The 26,746-nt window shown below is 36.8% G+C and overlaps 3 protein-coding genes across 6 annotated transcripts; all 3 read right to left on the bottom strand.

The window, feature by feature from the left end:
• Positions 1 to 2,315: 2,315 nt before the first annotated feature.
• On the bottom strand, positions 2,316 to 5,962 carry LOC133860733 (zinc finger CCCH domain-containing protein 15). Its single transcript, XM_062296371.1, has 3 exons — positions 5,733 to 5,962; positions 4,474 to 5,189; positions 2,316 to 2,926 (listed from the first exon to the last, which is right to left on the bottom strand). The coding sequence occupies exons 2-3, from the start codon at positions 5,167 to 5,169 to the stop codon at positions 2,600 to 2,602; spliced, it is 1,023 nt and encodes a 340-aa protein (XP_062152355.1). The 5' UTR covers positions 5,170 to 5,189; positions 5,733 to 5,962; the 3' UTR covers positions 2,316 to 2,599.
• Positions 5,963 to 7,868: 1,906 nt separating this feature from the next.
• Positions 7,869 to 16,354, bottom strand: LOC133852544 (zinc finger protein CONSTANS-LIKE 10). Of its 3 annotated transcripts, none has more exons than XM_062289315.1 (6): positions 16,225 to 16,340; positions 14,026 to 14,555; positions 11,638 to 12,000; positions 10,593 to 10,820; positions 8,813 to 9,129; positions 7,869 to 8,326 (listed from the first exon to the last, which is right to left on the bottom strand). In XM_062289315.1, the coding sequence occupies exons 2-6, from the start codon at positions 14,545 to 14,547 to the stop codon at positions 8,200 to 8,202; spliced, it is 1,557 nt and encodes a 518-aa protein (XP_062145299.1). In that variant the 5' UTR covers positions 14,548 to 14,555; positions 16,225 to 16,340; the 3' UTR covers positions 7,869 to 8,199. The 3 variants fall into 3 exon arrangements, with proteins under 3 accessions (XP_062145299.1, XP_062145294.1, XP_062145296.1); XM_062289310.1 differs by having other exon boundaries at positions 7,870 to 8,326; positions 14,026 to 14,663; positions 16,225 to 16,354; XM_062289312.1 differs by having other exon boundaries at positions 7,870 to 8,326; positions 14,026 to 14,759; positions 16,225 to 16,344.
• A 3,289-nt stretch (positions 16,355 to 19,643) lies between these two features.
• LOC133852553 (uncharacterized) lies at positions 19,644 to 26,535 on the bottom strand. Of its 2 annotated transcripts, none has more exons than XM_062289321.1 (7): positions 26,362 to 26,533; positions 26,197 to 26,272; positions 25,828 to 25,898; positions 25,474 to 25,622; positions 22,510 to 22,720; positions 21,869 to 22,041; positions 19,644 to 19,935 (listed from the first exon to the last, which is right to left on the bottom strand). In XM_062289321.1, the coding sequence occupies exons 1-6, from the start codon at positions 26,362 to 26,364 to the stop codon at positions 21,874 to 21,876; spliced, it is 678 nt and encodes a 225-aa protein (XP_062145305.1). In that variant the 5' UTR covers positions 26,365 to 26,533; the 3' UTR covers positions 19,644 to 19,935; positions 21,869 to 21,873. The 2 variants fall into 2 exon arrangements, with proteins under 2 accessions (XP_062145305.1, XP_062145313.1); XM_062289329.1 differs by lacking the exon at positions 19,644 to 19,935 and adding an exon at positions 20,897 to 21,423 and having other exon boundaries at positions 26,362 to 26,535.
• Positions 26,536 to 26,746: the final 211 nt, after the last annotated feature.

Consider the following 26,746-nt stretch of genomic DNA (forward strand, 5'->3'; position numbering starts at 1 on the left):
CCCTAAGGGATCGGTTCCTATCACTCTCATTTTAAAAAACAATGAAGAACCATGTTTATTTGTTTGTCGAGATATAGTAACAAATTACTCCTTTTCACCGTCGATGGCCGCTACTTGTCATGTGTGGGAGTGCGAGAGACATGGAGCAGTGAGGTGAGTTGCAGATGTGTTGTCGTGTGAGAAGAGAAATGAGTGTAAAGGGGGAGCAACCGGTCGCAGTGGGAAGTGGCTACTGCCATCGGCCTACTATCGTGCATGGGAGCAATCGGTGGTGGGGTAGCCACTGTTTATTTTACTACTTTTGTAGTTAAAATATGATAAAATTTCAATCGAGCTTGAGCCGCTCGGGCTCGTTAGAGGCTCGGCTTGTTAAGCTAGCCGAGTTTGAGTCAAGCTCGAACTTGACTAGGCTTTTAACAAGACGAATTTGAACATACTTTTAAAATTCGGCTCGAGCTCTGAAGTTATGAATTTGAGCCGAGTCCAGCAGCATGAGGCTCGGCTCGAATACAACCCTAGTTGCCGGTACAAATCCTGCCACCTGGACAACAGCAAAATGTGCCCCGACTTAAGGGCTAGCCGAAAGAAACCCTCATTGACTACTGTAACATTTTTCTCTTTAATTTAGGGTTCACTTACTTAACCTATGGCGCCGGCCCACACAATATGGCGTTCTCTTCGCTCATCCTAGACGAGATTCGATTCCTTTTAGTAATCCAATCAATCACCGGTAAATTAATTTACAACCGAGGAGCTACTTTGTTCAGTTTCTTCAAATCTTCTTCGACGCCATCATTTTCACCCAATTTTCTCCGTTTCCCTTGATTAACATTAACCTACTTGCGACCATTCATGTATAGGTAAGAAAGTTTAGGGATAGATTCCAATTTTGGACCCGAATGGCTGATATTGGGCACACCCTCCTGGTTATTGGATCAAGATCAGTACGTATGCACTATGCAGTATGCCCCACCAAAAGGAAAAAATAAAAGAAAAAGAACGGACCAATGGGCCCAGGAATTAAGCAATGGATCATTTAGGCCCATCAAGGGAGACGAGTTGTAGATTTTATTGTAACTTGTAAATGTCACCCTAATAGCATGAGCCCGCTCAGAAGATGCTCATGCTATAATTATTTTTTCGAATTTAAGAGAGTTAAAGTAAGTGTTTTTTAAGTAAATGATTGTGAAAATCACTTATTGAACCCACTTGACCAAATAAAAATTGTGTTATCAAACCACTTATCCAGTTTGGTAGGTTTCATAAATAGCCTCTCATAATTGTAAATGATCATAATTCATATAATTAAGTTACAGTCCCAATCATTGTACAAATGAGTTTTGTGTCAATCATGGTGGTGACCGTAATCCAATGAAATGGGAGAGATTGAGGACCATAGATTATGATCGTCTGCAATTATTTGCCCGATTTTGAAAGAATTCAGGCAAATGAATGTGAGAGACCACTTATAGGACATACTTTACTGGATAAGTGGTTTGACAACCCAATTTTTATTTTGTCAGTTGGATCTCATAAGTGGTCATTCACAATCACATGCCTGAATTCAAAAACGGATCCTCTCCAATTCAAATGAACTTACAAAGGCTAGATATTCTTCAATTTATTTAAACTAGAGAAAATCAAAATACCCCAAACTTTTTTAAATTTGGATAAATAATTATAAAGTATCCAAATACTAATTTCATAGTAGTACATTTAATCGAGAGAGAGAGAGAGAATGAATCAAGAAACTCGAGATAACAATGAGCCTCATCCATCAGGGATATAGGCCTTGTTTGACAAGGACAAGAACGGAACAAAATAGCACTATTCTCATTATTTTCCTCATATTTTTACATTTTTCAATAACAATCAATATCAAAACATTTATACTTTTTTTACTTTTTATATCACATTAATAATTTTTTATTATTATTCAAAGAAAAAAATTCACTACAATACAAAACTTTTTCATTATTTTATACAAATTTCTTTTACTTTATATTACATCATCATTTTTACTAATTTCAAAATTAATAATCTATTACTTTGTTGTGTACATGCATATACCAAACAAGACCATATATTAAGTGAATCCTAATCACGTACCATGGACGCATTTCCCAATGGACATGTTTGAAGAAATCAATGCTGGACTTAAACCTTCTAGCCGATGAGGACTAGCTATGAACGATAACTAAATATCAGAAATTCCCTACTCAACGGTATATATAGAGTCAAATGAAATCATTACGAAGACTTTCTTTCTGGTTTCCTGGTGTAAAATCACCAAACATCCAAAGGTTTCAGTATGTCAATTTTTAATAGAACAAAATGGAATACTTAAAAAAGAAGAGCACATCTCTCTAACTCCACCTTCCGGGCCAGAGATTAAAACCTCCCAAAAAATTTACTCATTCTAGCTTATCACAGTACTTATTCTTATCGTGTATGTCCATGTGTATACTTGCTACATCTTGAGTATTATTATTATGTACCATTCTCATCTGACGCTTTATAAACATCTCCGCCTTACTCGTACGTCACAGTTTCTGAACTCAACATTCTCATCATCATTTATTTTTGTGCGATAATGTATTTACCTGTCCAGCTTTACTTCCCTTGGCATAAGCGGACCCATGGCTCTCTCCTGCTCACTGAGCGCATGACGGAAGTGGCATCGATGACCGTAGGGGCACACAACGCCACCAAGGACCATCCTGCAGACCTCAGTCTTGTAGCGTGGGTGGCGGATGACTGGGCGGAGCTCCTCAACGCCATGAGCAAACTGGCACTGATCTCCGTAAGGGCACGCACCGGTCTCCTGCCATTTGTTACACAGCTCCGTCTTGAACATGCCTTGGTTGTACACTTCTAGTTCAAGTGGCTCCTCCTCTTTCTTCCCTCCAGGCACGTACACCTTTTGCTGTATGATCATACAAATTAACTTCAAGGATCATCACCAAAACTTGCAGGAAAACCCACGTGTTTTGATATTATGCAGGACAAGGACCCTTCGATTACTCAAATGATACGGCACATCATATTAGGCTACTGAGACTTGGGGCTTCATGCTTTGTAATTTCACGACTTTCTCAGCATCAGGAGTTGAGGATGAGACTATGCATCGATCTCTCTTACAAAAAGCTGTATTTTATTATCTAGACTGGGAATTCAAGGGACCATTTCTTTTCTAAAGGTTTCATTTTCCCACACAATGTCGGTAAGTTTCAAAACCATCCTACCTCAACTATATATTATCATATTTTCTGCACTTCAATTCATTTTGAATGACCGTGCGACTACAGTATCTTCGTTACCCTGACTCTTTCCATATGTTGCTGAGTACTGGTGGTTTATCCCGTATCAATGATGGATAGTGGGCCTAGTGGCATCCAATTATTGTCTGTGCCTCACATCTAATCTTCTTTTTCAATTATCGCTGCATATTGGGCTCATTTGGGCCCTCGTGATCCCAAGTTGAGCTTGTCTAGAGCCGTATCTTCTACGTGGCCTTCTAAAAACTTAGACAATACTTACACCCATTTGGGCCTATTGTGCATCTTTTAGAATTGTTTATCAAATTTAATAGTAATTTTAAAAATTATATCCATATTAGAGGAACATAAAAAAGATACAAGAGGATTTTTAACATTAATCCATGATGCGAGACACCAAAACCGCTTTCTCAATGGCGCAATCACAAAAACGATCAAGGCAATTCGTAATAATAACAAGCAATAAAAGTATAAAACTATTAGATACGGCTTACATCCTCTTACTTACTAACCGGAGGTCTCGTTTTATTTGTATCAACGGTGGAGATTAAAACAAATGAAGTCTCATTAAAACAAAAGAAGTCTCACTAAAAATGAGACTTATACTGCATCTAACGGAGCAAACAGTACTATTAACACATGGGAGGGGGCGGGGGCGGGGGCGGGGGCGGTGGAACACAACAAGGAAACGGTTCTGCCATTTCTGTCCTCGACAAATCAGAGCGAAAAATTTATCCTCAAATCTGCAAAACCAAAACCAAAAAAAAAAAAAAAAGAAAAAAAAAAGAAGAAGAAGAAGAAAACTCAATCTCAGTCTCAAGAAAAGAAGTGAAAGGTGTTGGTTGAGTCCAATTTGGGTTGTCTGATTTGGGTGATGGTCCTCCTGATGGATTAAAGGCATGTAGGTTTTGAATCTGTCTATCATGTTTGATTTTTGTTTTTTCCTACTGATATTTTGGGAGGTTTAGTGTACAGGTTTTTGTGAAAAGGGCTGGCCTTCGGGGCTGATTAGTGTTTGCTCCGTTAATTAGCTTAGGTAGCATAAAGCTCATTTTTATTTAGGCTTCATTTGTTTTAGTCTCTATCGTGATAATTACAACAGATCACATTCTTAATAAAAAGTAAAAAAGAAGGAAAATCTCCTGTTAGTAAATAAGATGATGCAAGCCGGACTTAAGATGTTAGAGAGTATTACCGTAACATTGAGTGGACTCGTACTGGGAAACCGAGTCGCGCTCCGAGTTCCACCTCCACCTCTAGCACTGGCCTGATGAGGCGCTGTCTTCATGTAACCACTGGACCTCACAGAGATACTCTTGGGCAACGAGAACCGCCCCCTTTCCACGTCAACATTCTGGACCCTTCCGCTCTCGATCACGCTCGTTGGGCTCGCATCCGCCACGTCATCCCAAGCAGCACTCCCCTTGCCCCCAATACTAAGACCGCGAAACGCGTCCAGAAGCCCAAACGGTGCCGTGTAGTCGGCGGAGGGCGAGCCGAGCTGGATGAAGAGGCCGAGGTACTTGTTGAGCTCGCAGTTCACGGCGCGGAGGTGCGTGTTCTCGCGGCGGAGGGCCTCGGCTTCTATTGTGGCCTCGTGGAGGTGAGTGAGGCAGAGAGAATGGCGGTTCACGATCTCCTGGTGCTCCTGTACGGAGCGGGAGTGGTAGAGGTGGTTGGAGACGACGGTTGAGCTCGAGTCGGAGAAGCCTAAGTCTGAGAAGGAGGACACAGAGAGGGAGGATTTGGTAGGGAAGATAGGGGAGTAGAGGGAGGTGTATCCGCCGCCGTCTGGATGAAGTTGGGACTTCAATGGGGAGGATATGATGGTTGTGGTTATGTCACTGGTGTGTCCGCCGTGGGCGGTGGAGGCCGCTTGATCCTTTTGCATTTTGAGCTCTTGGATTATTGCTGAATAAAAGAATCAGAGGAAAATGATTGTTTCAATTATTATGCCGTAAAAATAAAGAAAAGCAAAAGCAATCAGGCAAATAATATATGATTTTTCCATTGTTTTTCCGATTATTCTTTGTTTTCTTCTTTTCTTTTTTTTCGTCTGTAATGTCAAAGGAGAACTCTCTGAGTCACTGCTGCATTCAAGAAACAGATTATCGGAAATACATCAATTTCACAAAAATGGCGAAGATATTGAGATTTCCGAAAATCAGAGAGGTTAAAATTATTTTCGAAAATAAGCTAAACAGAAAATTGACTCTTAAGTAGGAAACAGATCGATCACAAGCACAACATTGGAGATCATCAATTCGTCCTTTAATCGAACAAAAATCAGAAACAGAGATTAACGTGTGTAGCTCTAGCCTTTGGATTCATGAACCGAAGCACGGAAATATGAAACAAATACAGAATTTACATTGAAATAAACTAGCAGAGCAGAAGAAGAAATTGCATGACTGGATCAAAATACGGTTGAAATTAGAGAGACTAAAAGCTCACCTGAAGCAGCAAAGAGAAGAGAACCTCCTTCTCTATCTCTTGTTTGAGAGAGAGAGAGAGAGAGAGAGAGAGAGAGAGAGAGAGAGAGAGAGGAATTTGGTGGGAAGCGAGGGTAGAGGTGGTTTTATATTGAGAGGCTTTGGAGGGAAAGAGAAGGACTGAGAGAGCGTGCTTTGGTGCGAGGGAACCAAGAACGAACGAATCTGAAGACTGAAACCGTTTCAGGAGACAATGGTAACAGCCTCACACCACATGGTGCCCTTTTTTACTTCCAACTACCCTCACGGTTATAGAGCTTCGCCTATGCTATCAGGGGTATTTCAGTCATTCCGACGTAATTGAAGCACGCATACTATTCTGCGATTACTGTAAAATGGAGAAGAAGGATAACAAACGGTTTGCGCTTCACTTGATTTGGGTCCTATCATGTAAGAATTTAGCTAACCGGAGAGTGATTTACTGGAGAGAGAGAGTGTAGTTCACGTATTTACATCGCCCACTTCATCCTTCATTGGTCACATGCATTAGCAAAACAAATTCCACGTCCCGGGACCCAAATCGAAAATTTCAAAATGACTTTACTATCCTCACGTTTTCCAGTTAATTATGACAATGCCTTTTACATGCATACTGATTACTACCGTTTCTGCTATAATTTCTTTGCAAATTAACGTGTGAAGTAAGTCATTAAATAATTAAATTTAATTATCAAATTTTATCGCTTAATTTAATTAGAATGAGAGTTTGAAATTTTACATAAAAATAAAAATAAAAATAAAAATGGAAGAAGAAATCACTAAGTTGTGCGACGTGGCACTCGGGTAGACTGTCATATTCGTTTGTAAGGATTTGTAGTAAAACTACAGTACCCAAACAATTCATTTTACTGCAAATTTAATGCTTATACTTCATTTTAATGTTGCTTCAAGTTCTTTACTCTTTGTAGTTGTAGTTTCGGGTGAGCATTAAGCTGCTAGAGATAGTACAATTTTTACTACAAGTTTTTTTACAAACTTATGCGACAGTTCAAAATTAGTAAAAATTTAACTTGTCAATTTAATTAATCAGTCAACCACTCACTCTTAATTATTGTATCAATTATACAATGCCACATCAGTTTGTATGAAGATCGATTGGAATAAAAGCTACAGTAGTGTCCTAAACATCTTCCACATAAATCCCACATAAAGGACCCAGTTATAATATTATATTTTCTTAAGTATTTTTTCAAGTTTGAAGAGAAAGGTAAGGTGGTGTGACAGGGCTGAAGCTATGTGCAAAGGTCCCATTGCGGTTAGAGAGGGCATTTGATTATAGCGTTGCTTGGTTTAGAAGCTTATTGGTGGTTTTGGGGTTTCCAAATTTCAAGTCATGAAAGTAGATTAAGACATATGGCATTTAGGAAGAAAATGCCATCAAGTGTTTTGGCGGAGAGTTTGCTTCTTTATCACAACTATAACTACCTCTTTTGTCCAATAGGGGCTCCCCTATCAAAATCTATTATCAAATGTTTGGTGAATAACAGCATCATCATGCTCGCCTTCCCCGCCTATGGGCTACAGCAAACACTTTTTGAGTCAATTCAGGTGCACGTTTTTCATATTCTAACCTATTATTATAAACAATAAGCTTCATTTCTCTCTCATTTTCATTACAATTGCCGATTTCCATATTTTAATCCACGCAACTCTAGCTAGTTTGGATCCTCGCACCCGGTTCAAAGGCAGTGAGAGAGAGAGAGAGAGAGAAAGAGGGGCCTATTCAATCCATAATGGTTCATTAGGCTCGACAGATTAAGAGAGGAGGGTTGTGAGGCGTCCATGTCCCATAACCGTGCTAGAGCAAGTGAGCCCCGCAACCTTTTCTTTTTTAGGCCGTCTGAATTTCACACAAAAATTTGAGCAGTCTAATAACAGAGAATTCCAATCCATATGTGCCGCCACACAACCCTCCTCTCTCTCATTTCAAATGCCATGTAAACCGTTATGGATGGAATGAATTACAAAGGAACATCCAATGGATTATTGTCATCGTAACTTGAAAGAAATAAATGTGTTTTTAAGAACCGCCATTACTTCCCACCTAATTACTACTAGAATTATCACATATTAACCAAGTGACAGTTCACAGTTTTTCATAACAGGGAATGATACAGATGGAAAAGAGATGGCTACAATCAGTAGAAACTTATACAGGGACCCAACTAAAGTTTAGGGAAATGATTTTGCCAGAATCTCTTCTCTAAAGCCGCATAAATAAATTTCATCAATACAAAGCCTTAAACTTTTTATCTCTCTGTTAAACTTGAAAACAGAGACTATACATACATGATACATGGGATTCAAAGAATTGGGCGAATTAAAGCCATAAACATGAGAGTGCCGCAAATGTGTTGAATTGAAGCTAATAAACATGAGTGTCATGGCGCTAATTCATTTCAGAATAGAAATATGTACAAGATGCAAAGCTAATAGCTTCTTGTCACATCAATGCTATCAGAATCATAATTCTCTTTCTTCACAAATCTTCCTTTTACCCGCTTCCGAATATCAGCTCTAGCTTTCCGAGAGGGGTAACGAATTTTGTTTTCATGCCTGAAAAAGAAAGAACCCTACATTTACCATAAAAGAGCATAACAAAAAGAAATATACCTCACATTTCTTACGGCAACCTTGAACTGCAAAGAAGTTAAGGTTGAATGACAAAGTTTACAAAGAATAGAAGATGTTTTAAGTCTACTCACAATTGAGAGCTTGGTAAAAGTACCTTGTGAAGTTCTATTTTGGTAGTAATCTACATTTTCATTCCAGATAGATCCAGTGAGACCTTTTTCTTTTTTCTTTTTCCGGTAAATTAAGTTAAATAATCCCCGGACCAAAACAGAAAATAATTCTTTTTCCAAGAGTGTGATTGTGCGGGCAGATTCAGGTTTTTGAGTCACTAGGTTCATAAAATAAGCGTATGATGAAATGCATGCAAGAGGAAGTGGCAACTGTAATCCCATAGCATTTACTGAGAGCTCGGGGCAATTTATGATACTCACTGTAAAACATGGTAGAAGAGAGAAACATAATACTCACAGTCGAGACTTCTTCTTCTCTTTGTACCTCATCATGGCAATTTCTCTGGCCTCCAGATGTGCACCCTCAAGGTAAGGTGAATTATATGAAGGTTCCCCTCCTGTAATGTAAGGAGAAATTCCGCCATCAAGACAATCAGTGCCACTGCTCTCAGCACTAAACCTCGAAAGAGAGAATGACAAAGTTGAATAAGATGGTCGAATTGGACGAGGACAATCTGCGCTTCCTGGAAGATTATGAACTTGGTTGGAAGGACCTATGTCTCTGTCCATATGAGCCGATCGAGTGATGTAAACAGAAGAAGCCGCCGAGGCATCCTGGCATGACAGAAAAGAAGGAACAGAAAAAGGAAAATTTTTTTTATCGAAACCGGATACATAACTCATGTTGCCTTAAAATGTTCTGAATGTATGAAAAATACTAAAATCCCTATCTACTCGTACAAAAGGTTCACTGACAAACGAAGTGTCAAACAATCAATGACCAAAAATTCAGAACTTATATGCTCGTTGGTACCATTATCACCATGAGGGCATGCTTAGGTAATAGACCCAGCTACCTGCCTAATTGCACCATACTACCCAAAGTCAAATGAGTCCCAGCAAATCTTTGCAAGATTTTTGGAACAAAACAAATTCCAACCTTAAATCATCCAAAACATTATGCCACAAAAACCTATTATCATTAGGCCCAGACGTTGGAGAATGCCCAGCCAAAACACTTTCCTTGTAAGCTGAAAATGGAGGAGAGCTCTCTTTGATGGTCACTTAGAAAGCTATGTTAGTATATAAGACACAATAGAATGGTATATCTACATATTGTCTGAGAATTTGAAATGTCAGAGATGTAGATTTACAAGGGTATTTGTGACATGCACATGTTGAGGTATTCATCCAAGCGGTGAGTGATTTTAAGAATAAATCATAAAACATCATTACTATTATGAAGCCCAGATTAAATTCCTACCTCCATCCCTAAATACAACGCTCTGAACTAAGCAACAGCACAATACCAACTGGTGCGGTGACAATTTAGCCTTCCAAGTCAAGATGGGGATAGCAACTTCAAGCACCCTAGAAGATCCACATACCACTCTACTACTAATCTATGTTAATGATGATATTTGCGGGTGTTTACAAACATTTTCATAAAACTAGTGTAAAGGCGATGACACTATATGCTTTTCAGAACAAATGTAGACATTTGCAATTGCTGTACTCGGTTTGCATGCATACATATATTTATACTTAATGCTAAACATGCTTACTTTACCATTTCTTAGACCCAATGCAATATTTTACATATCCATTGATGCATACAAAAGTTATTACTGACAGCAGTGCACGACCTCACTACCTATAATGATTATACTGCCTTTACGAGTGTCGTGAAATTGCTATTTGTGTAAAAGCATTCTTACTAATGTACTTCTCAGTTCAGGACCTATAGTTTAAAGTTTCTGATGCCTCTTCCTAATCTTCAAAGCATTTTATTCTTCCTTGTTTTACAGGGTTGAAAATTTTAAATCTCAGCGATAGTGTTTCCAATTATCATGCTCTTATAAAAAAATGTTTCCAATTATAATGCCGTTTTTGAAAAAGACAATATGCAGCTACAGAAGTAAAAAGAAGAAAAAAGAAAAGAAAAAAAAGAAGTAATGATTCAAACCTCAGTGATAACGTTTCCAATTATAATGACGTTTTTGAAAAAGACAAGATGCAGCTACAGAATAAATAAATAAATAAATAAAGAAGACAAAAAGAAGAGTAATGATTCAGACCTCCATAGCACTTGCATGCCCATTATCTGATGTATCATGGGACAAATCCTTCTTTATGTAAGAGCATGTGCCGTCTTTATCATCAAGCATAGCCCTGATTGGATCTTGATCACCTCCAAATAGTTCTTCAACATTTTGGAATGTTAAATCAACATCAGGTATGTTGAAATCATCATCACAAACAAGTTCTTCACAAACCCCGAGGTCTTGCATAATTTGAGACCACAACTGCAAAAAACAATCAACAAAAATTAATTGTTTAGCATAAATACAAAGTGTAGAAAAAATTTCAATTTGACCAAATATGTAATCAGAACCAACTACTCCTGAACAGCCTATATGAGAGCCATAATTTGACCAAATATTCAAATATTGAGACCAGGATCTCAAGTCATACATGTGGCCATGTGCACAAGCTGACTGTGTCAGAAAGCAAGCGGGTGATGATCCCATTATTGTCACGATAGTATAGAAGTAAAAGATGGAGGCGAGTATCATGAATATGAAACAAGTACTCTGAAATTTAAGAAATGTAATTTTACTATGAAACAAGTTAAACAAAGTCAGCTCAAGTCAACTCAACAAAACTTTGTCTCAGAAATTTGGAGTTGACTAAAGAGACCCTAATCTACCATTCTGCACTCACTTCACTTTGCAATAAGTAGCATGTGAAGGAATTACTAACTGTGAATCACAGTTTAATATTCAGAAATATGAGGCTTTTAGATGTAAAACTTGTCTTTTTTGTTTTTTCGTTTCATTCCACATCCAAAACATGCTAAAGACTAGTCTATCAAAGTTCTAAGCTTACGTAACTCAAGTGAAACCATGGTCTAGTATATATTTATAGCTATCAGTTGTTCCATTGCATGGAATTTAGAATCACAAATTGGATACAGAGTAAATAATGAAAATAGTGGCGAGAATGAACTAACACAGTCCGGTGCTCCCACATTGAGAAGCAGTTTGTTTCACTTATTCTACAGGCACATACTGACTAATCAAACACTGATCCAATTTAATGACGTGATCATAATGATCAAACCTGACTACTTTGAACTGGACTTTTGCATTGCCAGAAGGATTCTCCATGCAAAGGAAGCCCAATATTTGAAGATGAAGGCAAATGCTCCTGTTGAGAAAATGTGAATGGCAAAGTGTCTGCTTTCAGCTCCTGAAGTGAATCGTCCATTTGTTGAAGATCAATGCTAAGATCCTGGGAATGTTGCAAATGCTGATCAATATGTTCATCGAACTTCTCTGGAGCGTGTATTGAAGAAGATATGTCAAGTTGTTCTTGGTCACATATCAAAGGCGAAAGGTTAGACTCATCAGTGATCCGAAGCCTTTTCAAGTCAAGAATCTGTTGAAGAATATAGCTAGTGTGCTGCTGTCTACCTTTATGTATCTGCAAGTGAAGCACAAGACTAAAACAGATAATAGAGGTTTTTTGTCATCGTAAAGCAATGCACACAAACACAATCAGACACTTTAATGTGTGAAATATATCAGAGCCCTAAAATAGCTGAAGAGACTGCAAGTCAATTATAATAGTAAACTATCTAGTTCATTGTCAATATCAACAAGAAACCACATTTCTGACTTGCCAGACTCTTAGCATGGTTTAGATCAATGTACTCCGTTCCATGGGTATCTGTATTGATTATAATGCACATTAAAGTTATTGTCAAAAAGAATTAATCGTCAGATGAAGAGTTAACCCCATATTCAAAGTCATTACAAACACCCTACTTGATCCAAGCGAGCAACCATGAAAGTGAAACCACACACTTGATCAGTAGGAGGAATCTGATGTAAATGAAGTTGCAAGTCATTTGCAAATGCTTCTAATAGTAAAGTCTGTTAAGGTGTAGGACTTTTGATACATCTGAAGAAGTCCCTCCTCATCATTGCCATCATCATCAGCAGCAGTCCTACCTATTTCTGGCAGGTGAGTAGAATCCTCCACCATAATCTACCAGAAAACAAGGAGCTCTAAGTAAAACTAACAATTATTTTATCCATTTTAACAATGGAGGAGATTGGACCTCAGCACAAGAGATTTTTCCATGTTAGAATGATATGATCCATATTAGAAAATAATAGCATATGGAATTTGATGTGAGGTGTCATTAGTCAAAGAGTTCCATATATTTTGGTAGGAGTCAAAAGAGTACGTTTCTTCCAAAGTCTATATCAGCAGTCTCTTAGTGCCATTGTTCACAAGCAAGGAAGATTTTATTGATTTGTGTTCCCACTTCATCAATTGGAAGAAATTCTATCCAGGCACTTTCATATTTGGAAAAAAGGAGTTCAATAATTTGTACATGACAGAACGTTTTCCTTTTATCAGTAAATCCACAATATTGACTACTGCAACGAGAATAACATGAAAACTTTGAACAGAGAAATCCAGACTACAGAAAAACTTTTAATTTCCAAATTATGGGAAGATTCAGAAGAAACTTTCCATCTCCTCAATGAGACAAGTCTACTTAGCGTAACCAAATTCTAGAAGAAAAACACAAATTTTATATGTTGTAGAAATTTATAAATTATCAATTTATTGCAGCTGACATGCCTAAGAGTGTACCAAAAATGTACCTGACTGGCTAACATGAATATGAAAAAAATTCTCCGCAAAGTGATCAAGTAAACTTCTAGGTAGACTTCAGACAATAAATACTTCTCTTGGCAGAATCAAGATAACAGTGCTAGATTTTTTAGGCTATTCTATAGTGTACCACTATATTATAGAATAATCTTACTTGTTTTCCTGATGATTTTAAAAAGTGTATTGTCAGCTCATTATTATTACTTCTTACAATAAAAATCTGAGTGGATTCAGTTACTTAATATACCTATGAGTTTACCAATCAAGGTATCTTTTGTCAAATTTATTCAGATTAGATGCAGATTACGAAAATCTAAAGCACCTTTGACGAAAAAAAAATAGCATCAATTTAGTCATAAATCTGGGATGTGTTCTTTTTTCTTTTTCCCCCTCTTTTGGCAATTGATTTGAGTAGTTCTAGTCAGTGAAGTCACCAAAAAGAGCATATCACCATTAGATGTACAAATAACTTGAACCTCCTATTTATATTAGAACTCATGCATCAATTCAATAGTCAGGATGATGGAGAAATTCATCAATGTAGATTTACAAAAAAACTTAAATTCGACTTTGAGTTTCTGATAATCACTACAATAAGACATAGACAATGTAAAATGCGTATGAACCTCCTCAAATCTAGGACCCTATCCCATATCAAGGATAATAACCCAATCATAATTTGCATCAATTCCTCCAAAGTATCACCTATTTCCTGGGCCTGAACTTCTTATATTGTGGAAGAAAAATGAGAATTTAGACCTAATAATATTATTATTAGATCCATCAAGGAAGAACATATATAGTGTAAATCCTGCCTACCTTCCTTGATTGACGGCTTGATCCCACATTGGATCCCGCACTGGAGGCTAGGGTTGCACAATTCAATCTAGATGAAACTGAAGGGCCTCCACTTTGTGAGCTAGATTGTCTTGGAATATCCAAATTTACAATGCTGGAATCCCCAGAACCACGTGAAGTTGACACAAGCTGATCTTGACAAGCACTACTGCCTGCCTCATTTAGTTCAAAACCCCACAACGCTGCAAAATCCTTAGCAGAAGGGCATCCCACATAGCTGCTGATTACCTGTTTCTGATGCTGGTAAGAGCCATCATGCTGGCTTTGGTCACAGCTGCGACACATGAACAATCGGTGATCTGTACAATGAACATAAGCTGGGCGGTATCTGCACAAGTCACATAGGATGCTTCGCAGATGCCGGCTGGAAAGTGCATTGGCTGAATGGACCTTTGCATCGCAGGAAAGGCAAAGATGTGCTGCATCGGCCTTACAATATACAACTGGCCTCAATGCTGTGCAGAATTCACAAATTTTTTCCATCTCTTACTCTGCAGTCATAAAGAACGCCCAGACTCTAAAACCTCATAAGTTGACGTTCACATTTGAGTTTCAGTGAATATGGATATCAACTCTGCTGATCTTTGGAAACCAGAGACCTTTAACATTAAAGACACTGTCAATTATTATCATGACTATTCCCCCTACAGTTTCCAAAATCTGAAAACCATACCAACGTGACAAATGTAGTATTACTGCAATTTAAACAAAAAAAAAAAAAAAAAACCATATCACACCTTGCAAACATAAAATTATTAAATTCCACATCTAAAAGCACAACTGTCAAAAACTTAAGGGTGTGCTTTTATCACTTTTCTTTTGCCAGAACTTTATACACTTAAGGGTCTATCTTAAACAGATCTTGTATTTTTTTTCTAATGTTCCCTAAATTTCAAACACTCTTCAGAGTAATTCCATTTCTTTTCTTTTTTTCATTTAATAATAAAAAAATAATAATTTAGATTATCCATAATTTATAAATTATTAATATTTTCAGCTAAAATTTTGAACACAAATTATATACTACTAATACTCCCGAAAAAAAAAATGTATACTCTTGTCCAAAGGCTGGCAATTATGCTGCAAGACAAGTGATATGGGAATTGTAAATTGTTGTAGGGTTTGTCAAAACGATTCTTAATAATTGACAATTCTATTGATTTCTGACATTTTATTTAACTTTAATCTAATATATATGTTATATGGATAGGTTTTGAGTTAACTCTGCAGGCCCGATTAAAGACAGTTTGAGGTACTCAGGTCTAAAACTCTAGGTGATTAGATTATGAAAAACAAACTGTGATATTCTGTCATATATTCACTCTGATTTCGTCTTAAATACTCTATAAAATCCTGGTCAAATCTCAGTTTCAACTTTAAAGTAACATAAATGATATAACACAACCATTATTAGGGTTTGACAATTTTTTAGAACTTGACAAAGAAACTAGGGAATTGGATCCTCTCAATTTTATTTAATGAAATTGATACTATCAATTTTAAATGAAAGGTCAGAACTAGAAGTTATTACTAATATGATCTGAACTAGGGCTAGCAATTTGGGTTGGCGGAGTCCGGTTTGGGTCGCCCGCTTGAGCTCCCAACCTATTAAGAGTTAACTCGAACACGATCTATTTAGTTAAATAGATCAAACCATTCAATTTGGACATGAGAATTTGATGTACGGTGAATGTAAGCCTCTAAGGCTTAATCTCGCTTTAATTCAATGTGTTCTCCTTGTCTCTTCTTTTATCCTCAATATTCCTTCATGTTTTCTCTATTCTATTTTGTTCTCTATATTTTAACTGTTACAATATTTAGCATAATCTGCAATACCAGCTCCAAGTTACACATATACCAGCTCCAAAATTCAAACCCAACCAACCAATTACTCCTTTCCTTTCATAAATCAAACTGCAAAACCATAGTTCACTGATCTGAATCTGAAAGAAACTAAACGCGATCTTCGCTAAACAAACAGCCAAAACAAAAAAAAACCCAAATCAAGTTCACATCCTATCTCGCTTCACCAGTTGACCCAAAAACTCTTCCGAACTTTGATGCTTAAGAAATTAAGATCAAAGTCGAGACATTCAAAATTTCAAACATCACATGTAATTCAAAAACGAAGAAAGCACTTACCAAAAAAAAAAAAAGTACCTGCGGATGAGTCCAAGAAAATCGAAGAAGAGAAAGCGATTAGCCTTTTTCTTCTTCGGAGTTCGACTCTCAGAGAGGCTGGCTCTTAGCTCTATGTTCTATCTTCTCATTTCTATCTTTAGCCCTTTTTGGTCTGACGTGTCCGCTTTTGAGAGTGAGCTTTCCAGCGTGGATGTGGGCACGTGGCCTGGAGGGGTAGGGCCCACTGACGTTATCTCCGAGTTGCATGTGAGCTATAAAGTAAGAGGTCATCTGATCCAAAAGTCTACTGGCATGTACCTGCCTCGGCCAATGGGATTCCGCCACGGCTCTATGACGGTTAGGAATTGCGGCTACGAGTTCCACGCTGGCTGGTGTGTACGCACTCTTTGTGGCCCATTTGGCCGCTGGGCAGGGCTGGTTTCACACCTGAAAATTGTTTTTCCTTCTATATAAGAGTTTTTTTCAAAGATCTTAGAGCTTTTGCAATAATTACCTTATAATTGCTTTACAAACTGACTTTGACAATATTTCCATGAGCTGAACGTTATAAAGCAACAAAATTTGATACGAAAAATCTAATTATTTAACTATTGACGTAACAAGTTTTGTGATGATGACCTCATGTTAATAGATTGCCGAATTTTTAAGAATCATCCAAACAATAAGATAAGAATTTTCTATTATTAGGATGCCCAAATTTCTGTTATTTTATAATCATTGTGTTTGCATTCCTTTACAATGATATCGATATAGTAGGTCTAAGGACCATCTGGACCAATAAGATTTTTTTTTTTTTTTTTTTTATTAAGTCCTTCAAATTTCAAGGACAGTAAAGCTCATTTATTCCGAGCGGACTAAATTGTAAAATGTCCCTATTCAAAATAATTTTTATTTTGTCCATCTCCATACAATAAATAAACAATTTTATTATTGAATACGTGAGATCACATGGAATCAATATGTGGTCCAATCCAAATAATTGTATGTTTCAAAGTAGTACACTTTGACGATGTAATAAATTACGGCGGACCACGAAGCAACCGGAATGTGATAAAGATTCTCTCAAATTATTTGTCTGAATGTAAGAAAATTTAGGCAGGTGATCGTGAGAAACCACTTATGAGATCTACCTGACCGAACAAGTAGTTGAACAATTTAATTATTATTTAATCCTATGAATCTTATAAGTAATTTCTGACATTCACTTATTCAAATACTTTTAAATTTGGTCAAAAATATTTAAGAGGGTTCTAATCTATCGTGCAAAGCATTCAATTGAAGATGCTGATTGCTGACATGACCTAAGAACGTCCTGTATGAAACGGCACTCTTTGAACGACCGATATTGCTCGGTTTGTAGTTGTCTTAGGTGTGAATGGTCGTTCACTTTTTTTCTGCATTTAAAAATAAAAATGAAAACAGGCCCAAAATTAAAGTGCCGTAATAGCAATTTTAGTCTGCACATGCGGCAGACTATATAGTACATCATGTGCCCCATCAATTCTGGAAAAAGCCTCGTCCTTGATAAGACATTGTTAAGAGAAATGTCAGTAGGGTTTCGTTTAGCCTAATTTTTCATGCCCAACATAACACAATTTCAAAACATTATCTGACTGACGCAAAAAAACAAAACCACCCTCCTTGGCTCCTTGTGCCTTACTTTCCAAAAGAATGCCTAATAGCACAATTGGGCTACCAAATACCCTGTCCTGAAACCCCACGAAACATCCTTTTATGAATTGGCTGGATGGTAAAGTCCTTCGACAAGGAAAACACATGACATGTTACTCGTACACTTGGTGGAACAAATGAAGTTGCACCAAATAGCAATGTTCAATCAAATTTAGCTTGCACCTTCTTTCTTTCTTTCTTTCTTTCTTTCTTTCTTTCTTTTCTTTTTAGAGAATTTCAGATCTAGTTGCAATTTTTGTTTTGGTGTCTACCAAGCTTTCTTTGTACGGATACCTCCCTCACCAAACACCATGATGGTGCTTCTCGACAACAGATCCTATCTAGCCATCAACAATGCTTATTTCTCTGCTGTGGTATTTTTCTCTAAGATTGCTGCAGTTGGTCTTGTGTAGGCAAGTTCTGTTAATACTTTGCCACTTAAAACCATCATTTGTGACGGCCAATCCAATGGGTTAGATAATTTATTTGATTCATTCCCAATAGTTTTTAGATTGTTCTTTTGCACTGTTTTGATTATATTAGGATTTTTGTTGGGTTACCCACCCCATTATTTGTAACTTATTTTCATATATTCTTCTCCTTCCCCTTCCCCTTCCCATTTTCCCTTTATCGAATAATTAAAAAAAATAAATCAAAATAGCCCCCAAAATCCGCATTATTCACATACTCAAATGTTTTTCCTTTGTGGCAAACAATACAAGGATTTAGGCCCACGTCCTCTCCTTAATATGGTTATATAGAAAAGTAGGATATTGCGAATATTGCCTGTGAGTTGCATTTTCAAAAGATTAAACAAGATAAATCCATCGGTATAATCAAATTTATAGCCTTATTGTCATGCAAGATGCATAATGAACCCTGGGCATTGGCCACTCACGATTCACCTTCTTGAGCAAATAGTCGTGAAACGCATCATCGAGGATAGAAACATGTTATATGCACATTTCTTGTACATCTTTTGTATATCACTTTTCTAAATCAACTATTGAATCTTTAGAATCTATATGTAGATCCTTGTGGATCCTACAGATCCAATGGTTAATTTAAAGAAATGGTGTACAAAATATGTACAAGAGATGTGCAAAAATTATTTCTCTTAAAGACGTAAAATGAATTTTGAATAAAAAACCTCAGTAAAAATTGTCCAACCACACAAAAAATAAAAATAAAAAAAAATAAAATCTTACCCTTTTCAGGAAGCAACCTACAACGCCCAACCGATCAGCATAGCTAAGCTTATTGGCACTCCATATCACGACTTCCGACTAGAGAAATTCAGATGCTCGAATTTTTTCTCTTCGTCGTGGGGGAGTGTTTATAAAAGAAAAGAAAAAAAATCATTTTTTAGTTGGCATATGCAACATATGCATACGCGAAAAGAGATGCATCTCCTAGCAATGAGCTAATATTAGTTTAATGAGATTCTGAACATAAATCCTTACTATCCTGCTTAAAGGACCCAATTGAGATGCCTCAATAAACAAACTTGACTCCACACAAATTTCATAGCAATATCCGTGATAGACAGACAACAGTGCAATTTCCTGGATAGCCAATTTGCATCAAATCAAGGGTTACTAGTATTTTGATATACCTTGCCAATTTAGATTCTGTATTTTGGACAAATGCAAAATACAATATGTAGATGTGCAATAGACTAGAGCATCAAAATAGACAATTATTGCATTATTCCACCAACCGATCAAAAAGGCATAAGCTAGTAATAAGAATTACAAGCGTACTCATAAGACAATGACATTATCCGGTTCTAAAAGAATCATTATATTAGTTAATGAGATGATATTATCTGGTTCTCAATGTCGTTCATGAGCTTATAGAACAAACTATTGTTCCTAATAAATTTCAAAACTATCCATGACACTATAAAATTGAAGGCCAAAAATTGCACAACCAACAAACAAAAAAGAACTAAAGTTGTTGTACTAAAGTATCTGAAGAATAACGCAACTTCAAGGCCGAATCTATATCCCAAAAGCAACACAAAGTTGATTCAAGCACCATGGATGAAGCATAAACCTGAGACAAAGCAGATGTAGTAATAAATTTGGAAGGAAATAAACTCAAAATAAACCACAATAGTAAATGGCCCAGTTGAAGTAAAACCCCGAGTTAAAACAGAATCAATAAGAATTACAGAGAAATTACGATTTACTGCAGCAATGACAAATCAAGTGAACCAGGGATAGACATATATCAGAAATGCTAGGGGTACCAAATCTTTTACCAAGAGATAAATACCAAGATGATGTAGAGCTTATTCATTGGAGATGATAAAAACAATTAATAAAAAGAAATGCTACGGGTACCAATAAATAAGGTCCACATAATCTTGATACCATCTTTTGGTAAAAGATTTGGTATCTCTAACACTTCTCGACATATATACAGGGTTGATGGAGGACCACCCCTAAGGCAACCCATCTCCCTGACAAACCAAAATGGGTCACATGCTCATGGACCCCAGGGTCACCATTCACCTGTAACATCTTAGTAACCTATTTTTCGTCCTCACAAATGATGCCTCTCATGTGCCCAATATTGAATGATCTTCTCCCCAACAAGATTCTAGCTGTGCTCCACTACCGTTGTACAGACTTCAATTTTTGGGTGAATCAACAATACAGTATGATGGCTGATTTTCTCTTGTTACAGCATGCTGATCGCAAAACAGACAAAGAACTCCAGCCAGCCAACTCCAATGCATTAAGCATATCTTACTCAAACTGCATCTTATAAAGTTTGCATGTGCATGGATCTTACTTGAGGCTTCTCTCCAGAAAACTGTTTTGTATTTGACCCTCTTTTTAGTGAGATCCAACAATGAACAATACAAGAGGCACCTTAGTTCAAAAATGACGTCTTGAATAATCTCATTTCTTATGAGACTAAAAAAAGAAATCATCAATGATTTCAATAAAAACACAAATGCTCAAAAGCAACCACTTAAATGGAAGCTTCTTGCAACAGGAGGCTCATTCAAGAATTTCATCACAAAAACTTTCATCAGTTCTATTTCCTTGGAAATGCTTTGATGCCATAAATAAAAAATATTCTCTAAGAGCCACGTCATATGCTTATGAAAGTCCGTCAACACGCGGCTACAAATATTGATAAATATACATTAATCTGCAGTCTTAAAACAACAATTAGCATCTAGTTTATAGCAAAAATTAACATTGTTCGTATTAGGTATTACAAGTGTGTTTAGAAATAACCTAATTCCAATCTAAGGGATCATTCTGAACCTGCATTCCAGTGATGTCCCAAGGTCATCACTAGATCAACAATTGAGATCTGCATGGGAATTTTCTTCAGCTGTTCCACCACATTCTACCAAAGAGGGTAGTTACCCTAGGCACCATGATTTGTCCAACCAAGTCAGACAGCCTATCTGGAGTGAAATAGTCTTCTACATGGGCCTTTTGCATAACCTCAATATTAAATATCAATAGCAGTCATTCCCCCCAACCCCTACAAAGTAGAATTCTCCAGGAACCATATTTTCTGTCATGTTTTACAATTAGGAAGATATTATTTCTGGTAACTTTTGAATTGGAAAACTATACTTGCATTATCAGAAGAGATCCCGCCTCTCATGCAAAATAAATTGACTTCAACATGAATACGTCTTTGACTCATACCGCAAAGTCTCAAGCCTCAACTGCTGGTACATTACCCCAAATAATTTGAACATGCCTCTACTTAATTTCAATTTTTTAATAGGCCAAGTTTTTCTAAATACCCCAATACAGCAAATCCAGAAGCTGATAAAAAAAATGGTGTACGCAATGTTCCTTCTTTTTTTTCTTTTCTTTAAGTATGTGTGCACAATAGTTAAAATTAGAATAGTAACGAAAAAATATAAGGGTAAAAAGGATACGGTCATAATCCAAAATTTCATAAAGCAAGATCGGAAAGGGCAAGTTCGAAAGATACAGTGACTCTTTACCTCAATCAGCTTGACTTAACATGCACCTCAATAATGTCGTTGTCCTCCATACCAAGGTCATCAGGGGTTGCTGCTGGACTTATTTTATCCCCATCAAAGCAAAATACTAAGTTCTGTATGTCAAGCTTAACTTTATCCGCATACATTTTGAAGAGCCGTTCAAATTTGTCATCCTATGAGATTAGAAGAAACTCTACTTACATATGAATGATTGTTGGGCACATTAACAGTATAATACATGAAGCAACAGCCAAAAAAAGGTATGAAACAAAGTAACAAATAAAACACAGAAGAAATGCGTATTTTCTTAGCCAGAACAAAAAAAAAAAGGGGGAAACATTTAGCACCAATAGCACTTGCTTCTTAAAAATCACCCTAATTAAATTGAAACATATATAGTTTTCCAAATGGAAACTGATTGACAGATTTCTGCAATAATCCATGAAAATAGAGGAAAATATTAGTGAATAGAAGACATCTGAACGTTCATTCTAATACTTCCTACTGATAATAACTAGGCAAGAATAAAAATAAATAAAATTAAAAGGAGCATACAGATTTTACTTATCAAAAAAAAAAAAAAAAGGAGCATACAGATTCTATTGAGTAAATAAGTCCAAAATCCCAGAACAAAGATATACCATGTACATGCGAAAATGCTTGAGCCCATCCTTATCCTGAACAGAAATAACTATCTTAACTCTTTCACAAGGAGGCTTTGATGGTTGGTCAGTGACAGCCTCCAGAGAAGAATGCATTGAACTACCAAGTTCTCTTTTTGCAGACTCCTCCACAGCTCGCAACACATCTTCAGCTGATTGTGCAAATGTGACAAGCTCTTGCTTCCTCAACCTATAGGCGAGGACAAAAATTTGTTTGGCAAATATGGTAAGGAAAAAGTGTTAATAAAACCAGAAACAAAGATATGAAGTGCCCATGGTTAAATAGTCTATAATTTAGTAAAATTGCTACCAGATAAAAATAACAAGGTTGCCTATCATTTGTCACAAATTAAATGCCTACAATAGGTTGTATAAGCGTAGTTATCAACTCTATGATGACATCATCTCAACAAGAGTAAAAATTAAATTATCAGTAACAACTCTCAACATACGCATCTAAATGTCAAAATTACTTCATGAGATACAGATGAAAGTAAGGAACAAATCTGCTGCCAAATAAAATCAATTAAAAAAAAAAACCAAGTTTGCTGACAACCCTGCCTCTAATGGCTTTTTTTTTTTTTTTTTTTTTTTTTTTTTTTTTTTATAAAAAAATTTATTTAAAAAAGCGCAAAACGCCCCTAAGTACACAGGAAGTATACACAGGAGCGACCCAGCTAGCTCACATGAAAAACCCATAAGAAACTACATACCCACAACACCCAAAACCCACATGAAACCCAAGATACAATAGAAACCCTCCAACAAACACCCAAGATACAAAGTAACCCCCATAATAAAACAAAACCCAATAGAACCCCCCATCCAACACCCAAGATACAAAGTAATCCCCCATAAAACAATAAAACCCAAGATTCAAAAGAAACCCCCCATCAAACACCCAAGATTGGAGCTAAAAGATTATGTGGATTGATATTGAAGGCTGCACTGCAGAGATCGACTGAGGCTGAACCAGAGATTTTATTTTTTATTTTTACTTTTTTTGGGTTATCACTATAAGATAATTAGCAGGCCGCAATGCAATCAAATTGTTACCAAACCATTCTTAAGTCAATACTTTCACCTAGCCTGCACATCCTAATGACTTAAAAAAAGACCTAGGCAGTCAAGGAACCTAGCAGACTTGCACCCAGAAGGCCAAGCCCTATATCTACCTCAACACTCAACAACAGCACAGCACGTTAATGTTCAGTGTTGTCCAATGATACAACATAAACACACAAAAAGAAAAGGAGAAAAAATCCATTATGTTAAGAAGAAAAAATTACTTTCTCAATTACATCTCAAAAATACTTGCATCTATGAAAAACAAGATAAATTAACTGACTGATAAATCCATCTATATAAGTAAACATAAAACAGTTTAGTTTTTACAGAACTTTCCTTTTACTCAGTACAAAAGCAAAAATTAACTACGGCTCTGCAAGTACGTCTATCACAAATGTTTTGTCTTGGCATTGCCTGACCTATGGAGACCCAATTACCTAAATGCCTTAATTGGGTTTCATAACATGAGATCCCTATGCAGCTTGATTTCATCAGAAGTCACACATTCAGCTTCAATCAGAGCATGTGAACTTTAACTAATTCTAACTTCATCTGTATCATTTCCAAATTCAAACACCCCAACCCGAGCCTCTGTCAACAAGAAAACAAAGTAGACTTGCACGAATTAATTTCAATTAGCTCTTCATAATGTAACACCCACTGAAACCACATGCTGATATTCCTAAATGTTCTCTTCTAAACAAGCCTAAGAAAACTTTTCACCCATTTTACTACTACTGGTGCACTTGACTTCCAAAGGAAAAAGTCATCTTTCAGTTAATCAATATCTACATTCCATAATGCTCAGCTAGTTCTGTTGTAATCTTACATCATGTAAAATGCTAAAAGAAACCCACAATGGAGCCACCCAGCCCCTTATATATCAGAATATATTCCTGCCTTGTCATAATTGAGTGACCAATATGAGACAAAGGTTTGAAGCTTTTCTAAAGGTGACAAACATCCTATAGAACCTATTACTACCAAAGCTCACAAAAATCCTGGAGTATCAAAATATCTTTATGCATGTAAGACATTGAATAAAAAGAAAGTTACTTTACAGCATTTACATTTAAGCATTAATTATTCCTTTGAGACATTGCGGCCACACAAAAGTACCCGAATTTCATTGACATTCCAATAAAAAATTCCTACCCAATTTCTTCAAATCAGATGTAAAGTGTTTTGTCATCATTTGTTCTTAAAAGGTATATTTCCTTTGTGATGACTAGAATTATATTTCAATCAGCATAGATACTTGGCAAATATTCCATAGATGCAATGTTTAAATGTAGCCATTAGAAGATGAGAGAATCATTTCTCCTTAAAAACCTTTGGATAAGGAAAAGAACAATGGAAACGGCGGAATTCAAAAAATAGTAAAATAAAATGTTTAGCATTCCTTCCTTGTGCAATTATTAACACATATTCATACATTCTGATGAATGCCGAACTCCCTGTTATATGGTACCCCCATAGTATCACATATTCATACAAGTTGGCACAGATATCTGTTTAACAAACTTTAGAAATCTCAACATACAAATAATTTGGCTCTTAAGACCAAATTTCTACACACACACAATATAGTCTTAAAATGTGGAATTGCAATGCCTATGAGCTTTAGCTCAAATGGCACTTCCTCCCTTTGTAGCAAGGTGGAGGGTGAAGTCGTGAGTTCGAGTCCCATCGGGTGCGTGTGTAATTTACCAATCAAAAAACAATGTGTAATTGCATTTGTCATCAATTCAATAAGAGGAAAACTAGAAGAGAAAATGAAAAATTACGAAAAACTGTCCATCCACCCAAAATTTCTTCTTGAAGCAGAAATAGATTATGTCATTTAAAACCCTATATCCACTTATATGCATATACCTCAACTCCTTTATAGTAGAATTCTCCCCAAGCAGCTTCTGAACATCACCGGAAACCTTGGGTGGCAGTGCTAGCCAATCCAACTCTTTGTTTTCTTCACAATCCAATATTTGTATTACTTTCGTGTTTTCCTCCGCATCCTCAACAACCTAAGCCCCAAAAGGGTATCCCCCCCCCCCCCCCCCCCCCCCCAGACCAAAAGAAGAACCATTATATTCAACAATTACAATACGGAAAAAAATATCTAATCAAACTCAATTCTCACACAATCACACACCCATGCATTACTGTATACATCCATGTATGTCGAGGGGGAAAAAAAAAAAAAGAAAAAAAAAAAGAAGAGAATCTTACAACAGGTTCAGAAATCTTCCTCCGTTTATTAGAAGAGAAAGCTTGAGATGAATCCACATCATCCTCATCTACTGAAAGGGGAAAGAAAGAAAAAACGCATATTGGTCACCTAGAAAACTCGAAAGAGAATAAATTTTTTAATTTCACGGTTTAATTTGTTTCCATTTCATAAAACAAAGTCGAATAAAACTCAACTTAGATGGAATTTCATATTCCCGCAAGGTACAGAACAAAGGAACACATAAAAATTTAAAATTTTCATTGCCCTCACAATTCCTACATTTTCTCAAAAAATTAAAGCAAAGAATTAAGAGTGATAAAGAGCGGAAAAGGACGCGTGAAGAAATTCCAAGAGGAATCGAAACTCACCGTCGAGGCACACGACATCAAGAGGCTGAACGCGGCTGTAATCGAACAAGGGCTCCAGTTCTTCGGTGGAATCCGCCTGAAAATCAAAACTCCGAGAGAAAAACCCTAGATTAGGTGTGTTCAAGAAAATATTTCGAAGCGACTAGAAGAGCAAGATACGCTCACCATTATGGAATTTTGAGAACCTTATTACTCAGCTCTCGCTCTCTTGACTCTGTCCCGCCGAAACGCAAAGATCGTTGGGTCTACGATGAGAATGTTTTATTTGAATCGTGGAGACTGAAGCACATCCGAGTCACTGTTTGGCGGGTCCGTCCCTTCCATTTCTTTGGGAGCAATTTGGGCGGCCTTAAGCCCGTCATAACATGCAGATGTCTGGGCCTTGCCCCAAGTCAAAGCACATATTACATTTTTTTTTTATTATTCAAAAAAGGCCGGGTGTGACCACAGCAGTAAATGCTCACTGAGAACCGCACATGAGAATTCTAGACGAGGGGAAACGCAGCCGTTCCCTCAAATGTGAATAAGTTATAACCAGACCCGACTCCAT

Source organism: Alnus glutinosa, chromosome 1, assembly GCF_958979055.1.
Source record: "Alnus glutinosa chromosome 1, dhAlnGlut1.1, whole genome shotgun sequence".
Lineage (NCBI taxonomy): Eukaryota > Viridiplantae > Streptophyta > Magnoliopsida > Fagales > Betulaceae > Alnus > Alnus glutinosa.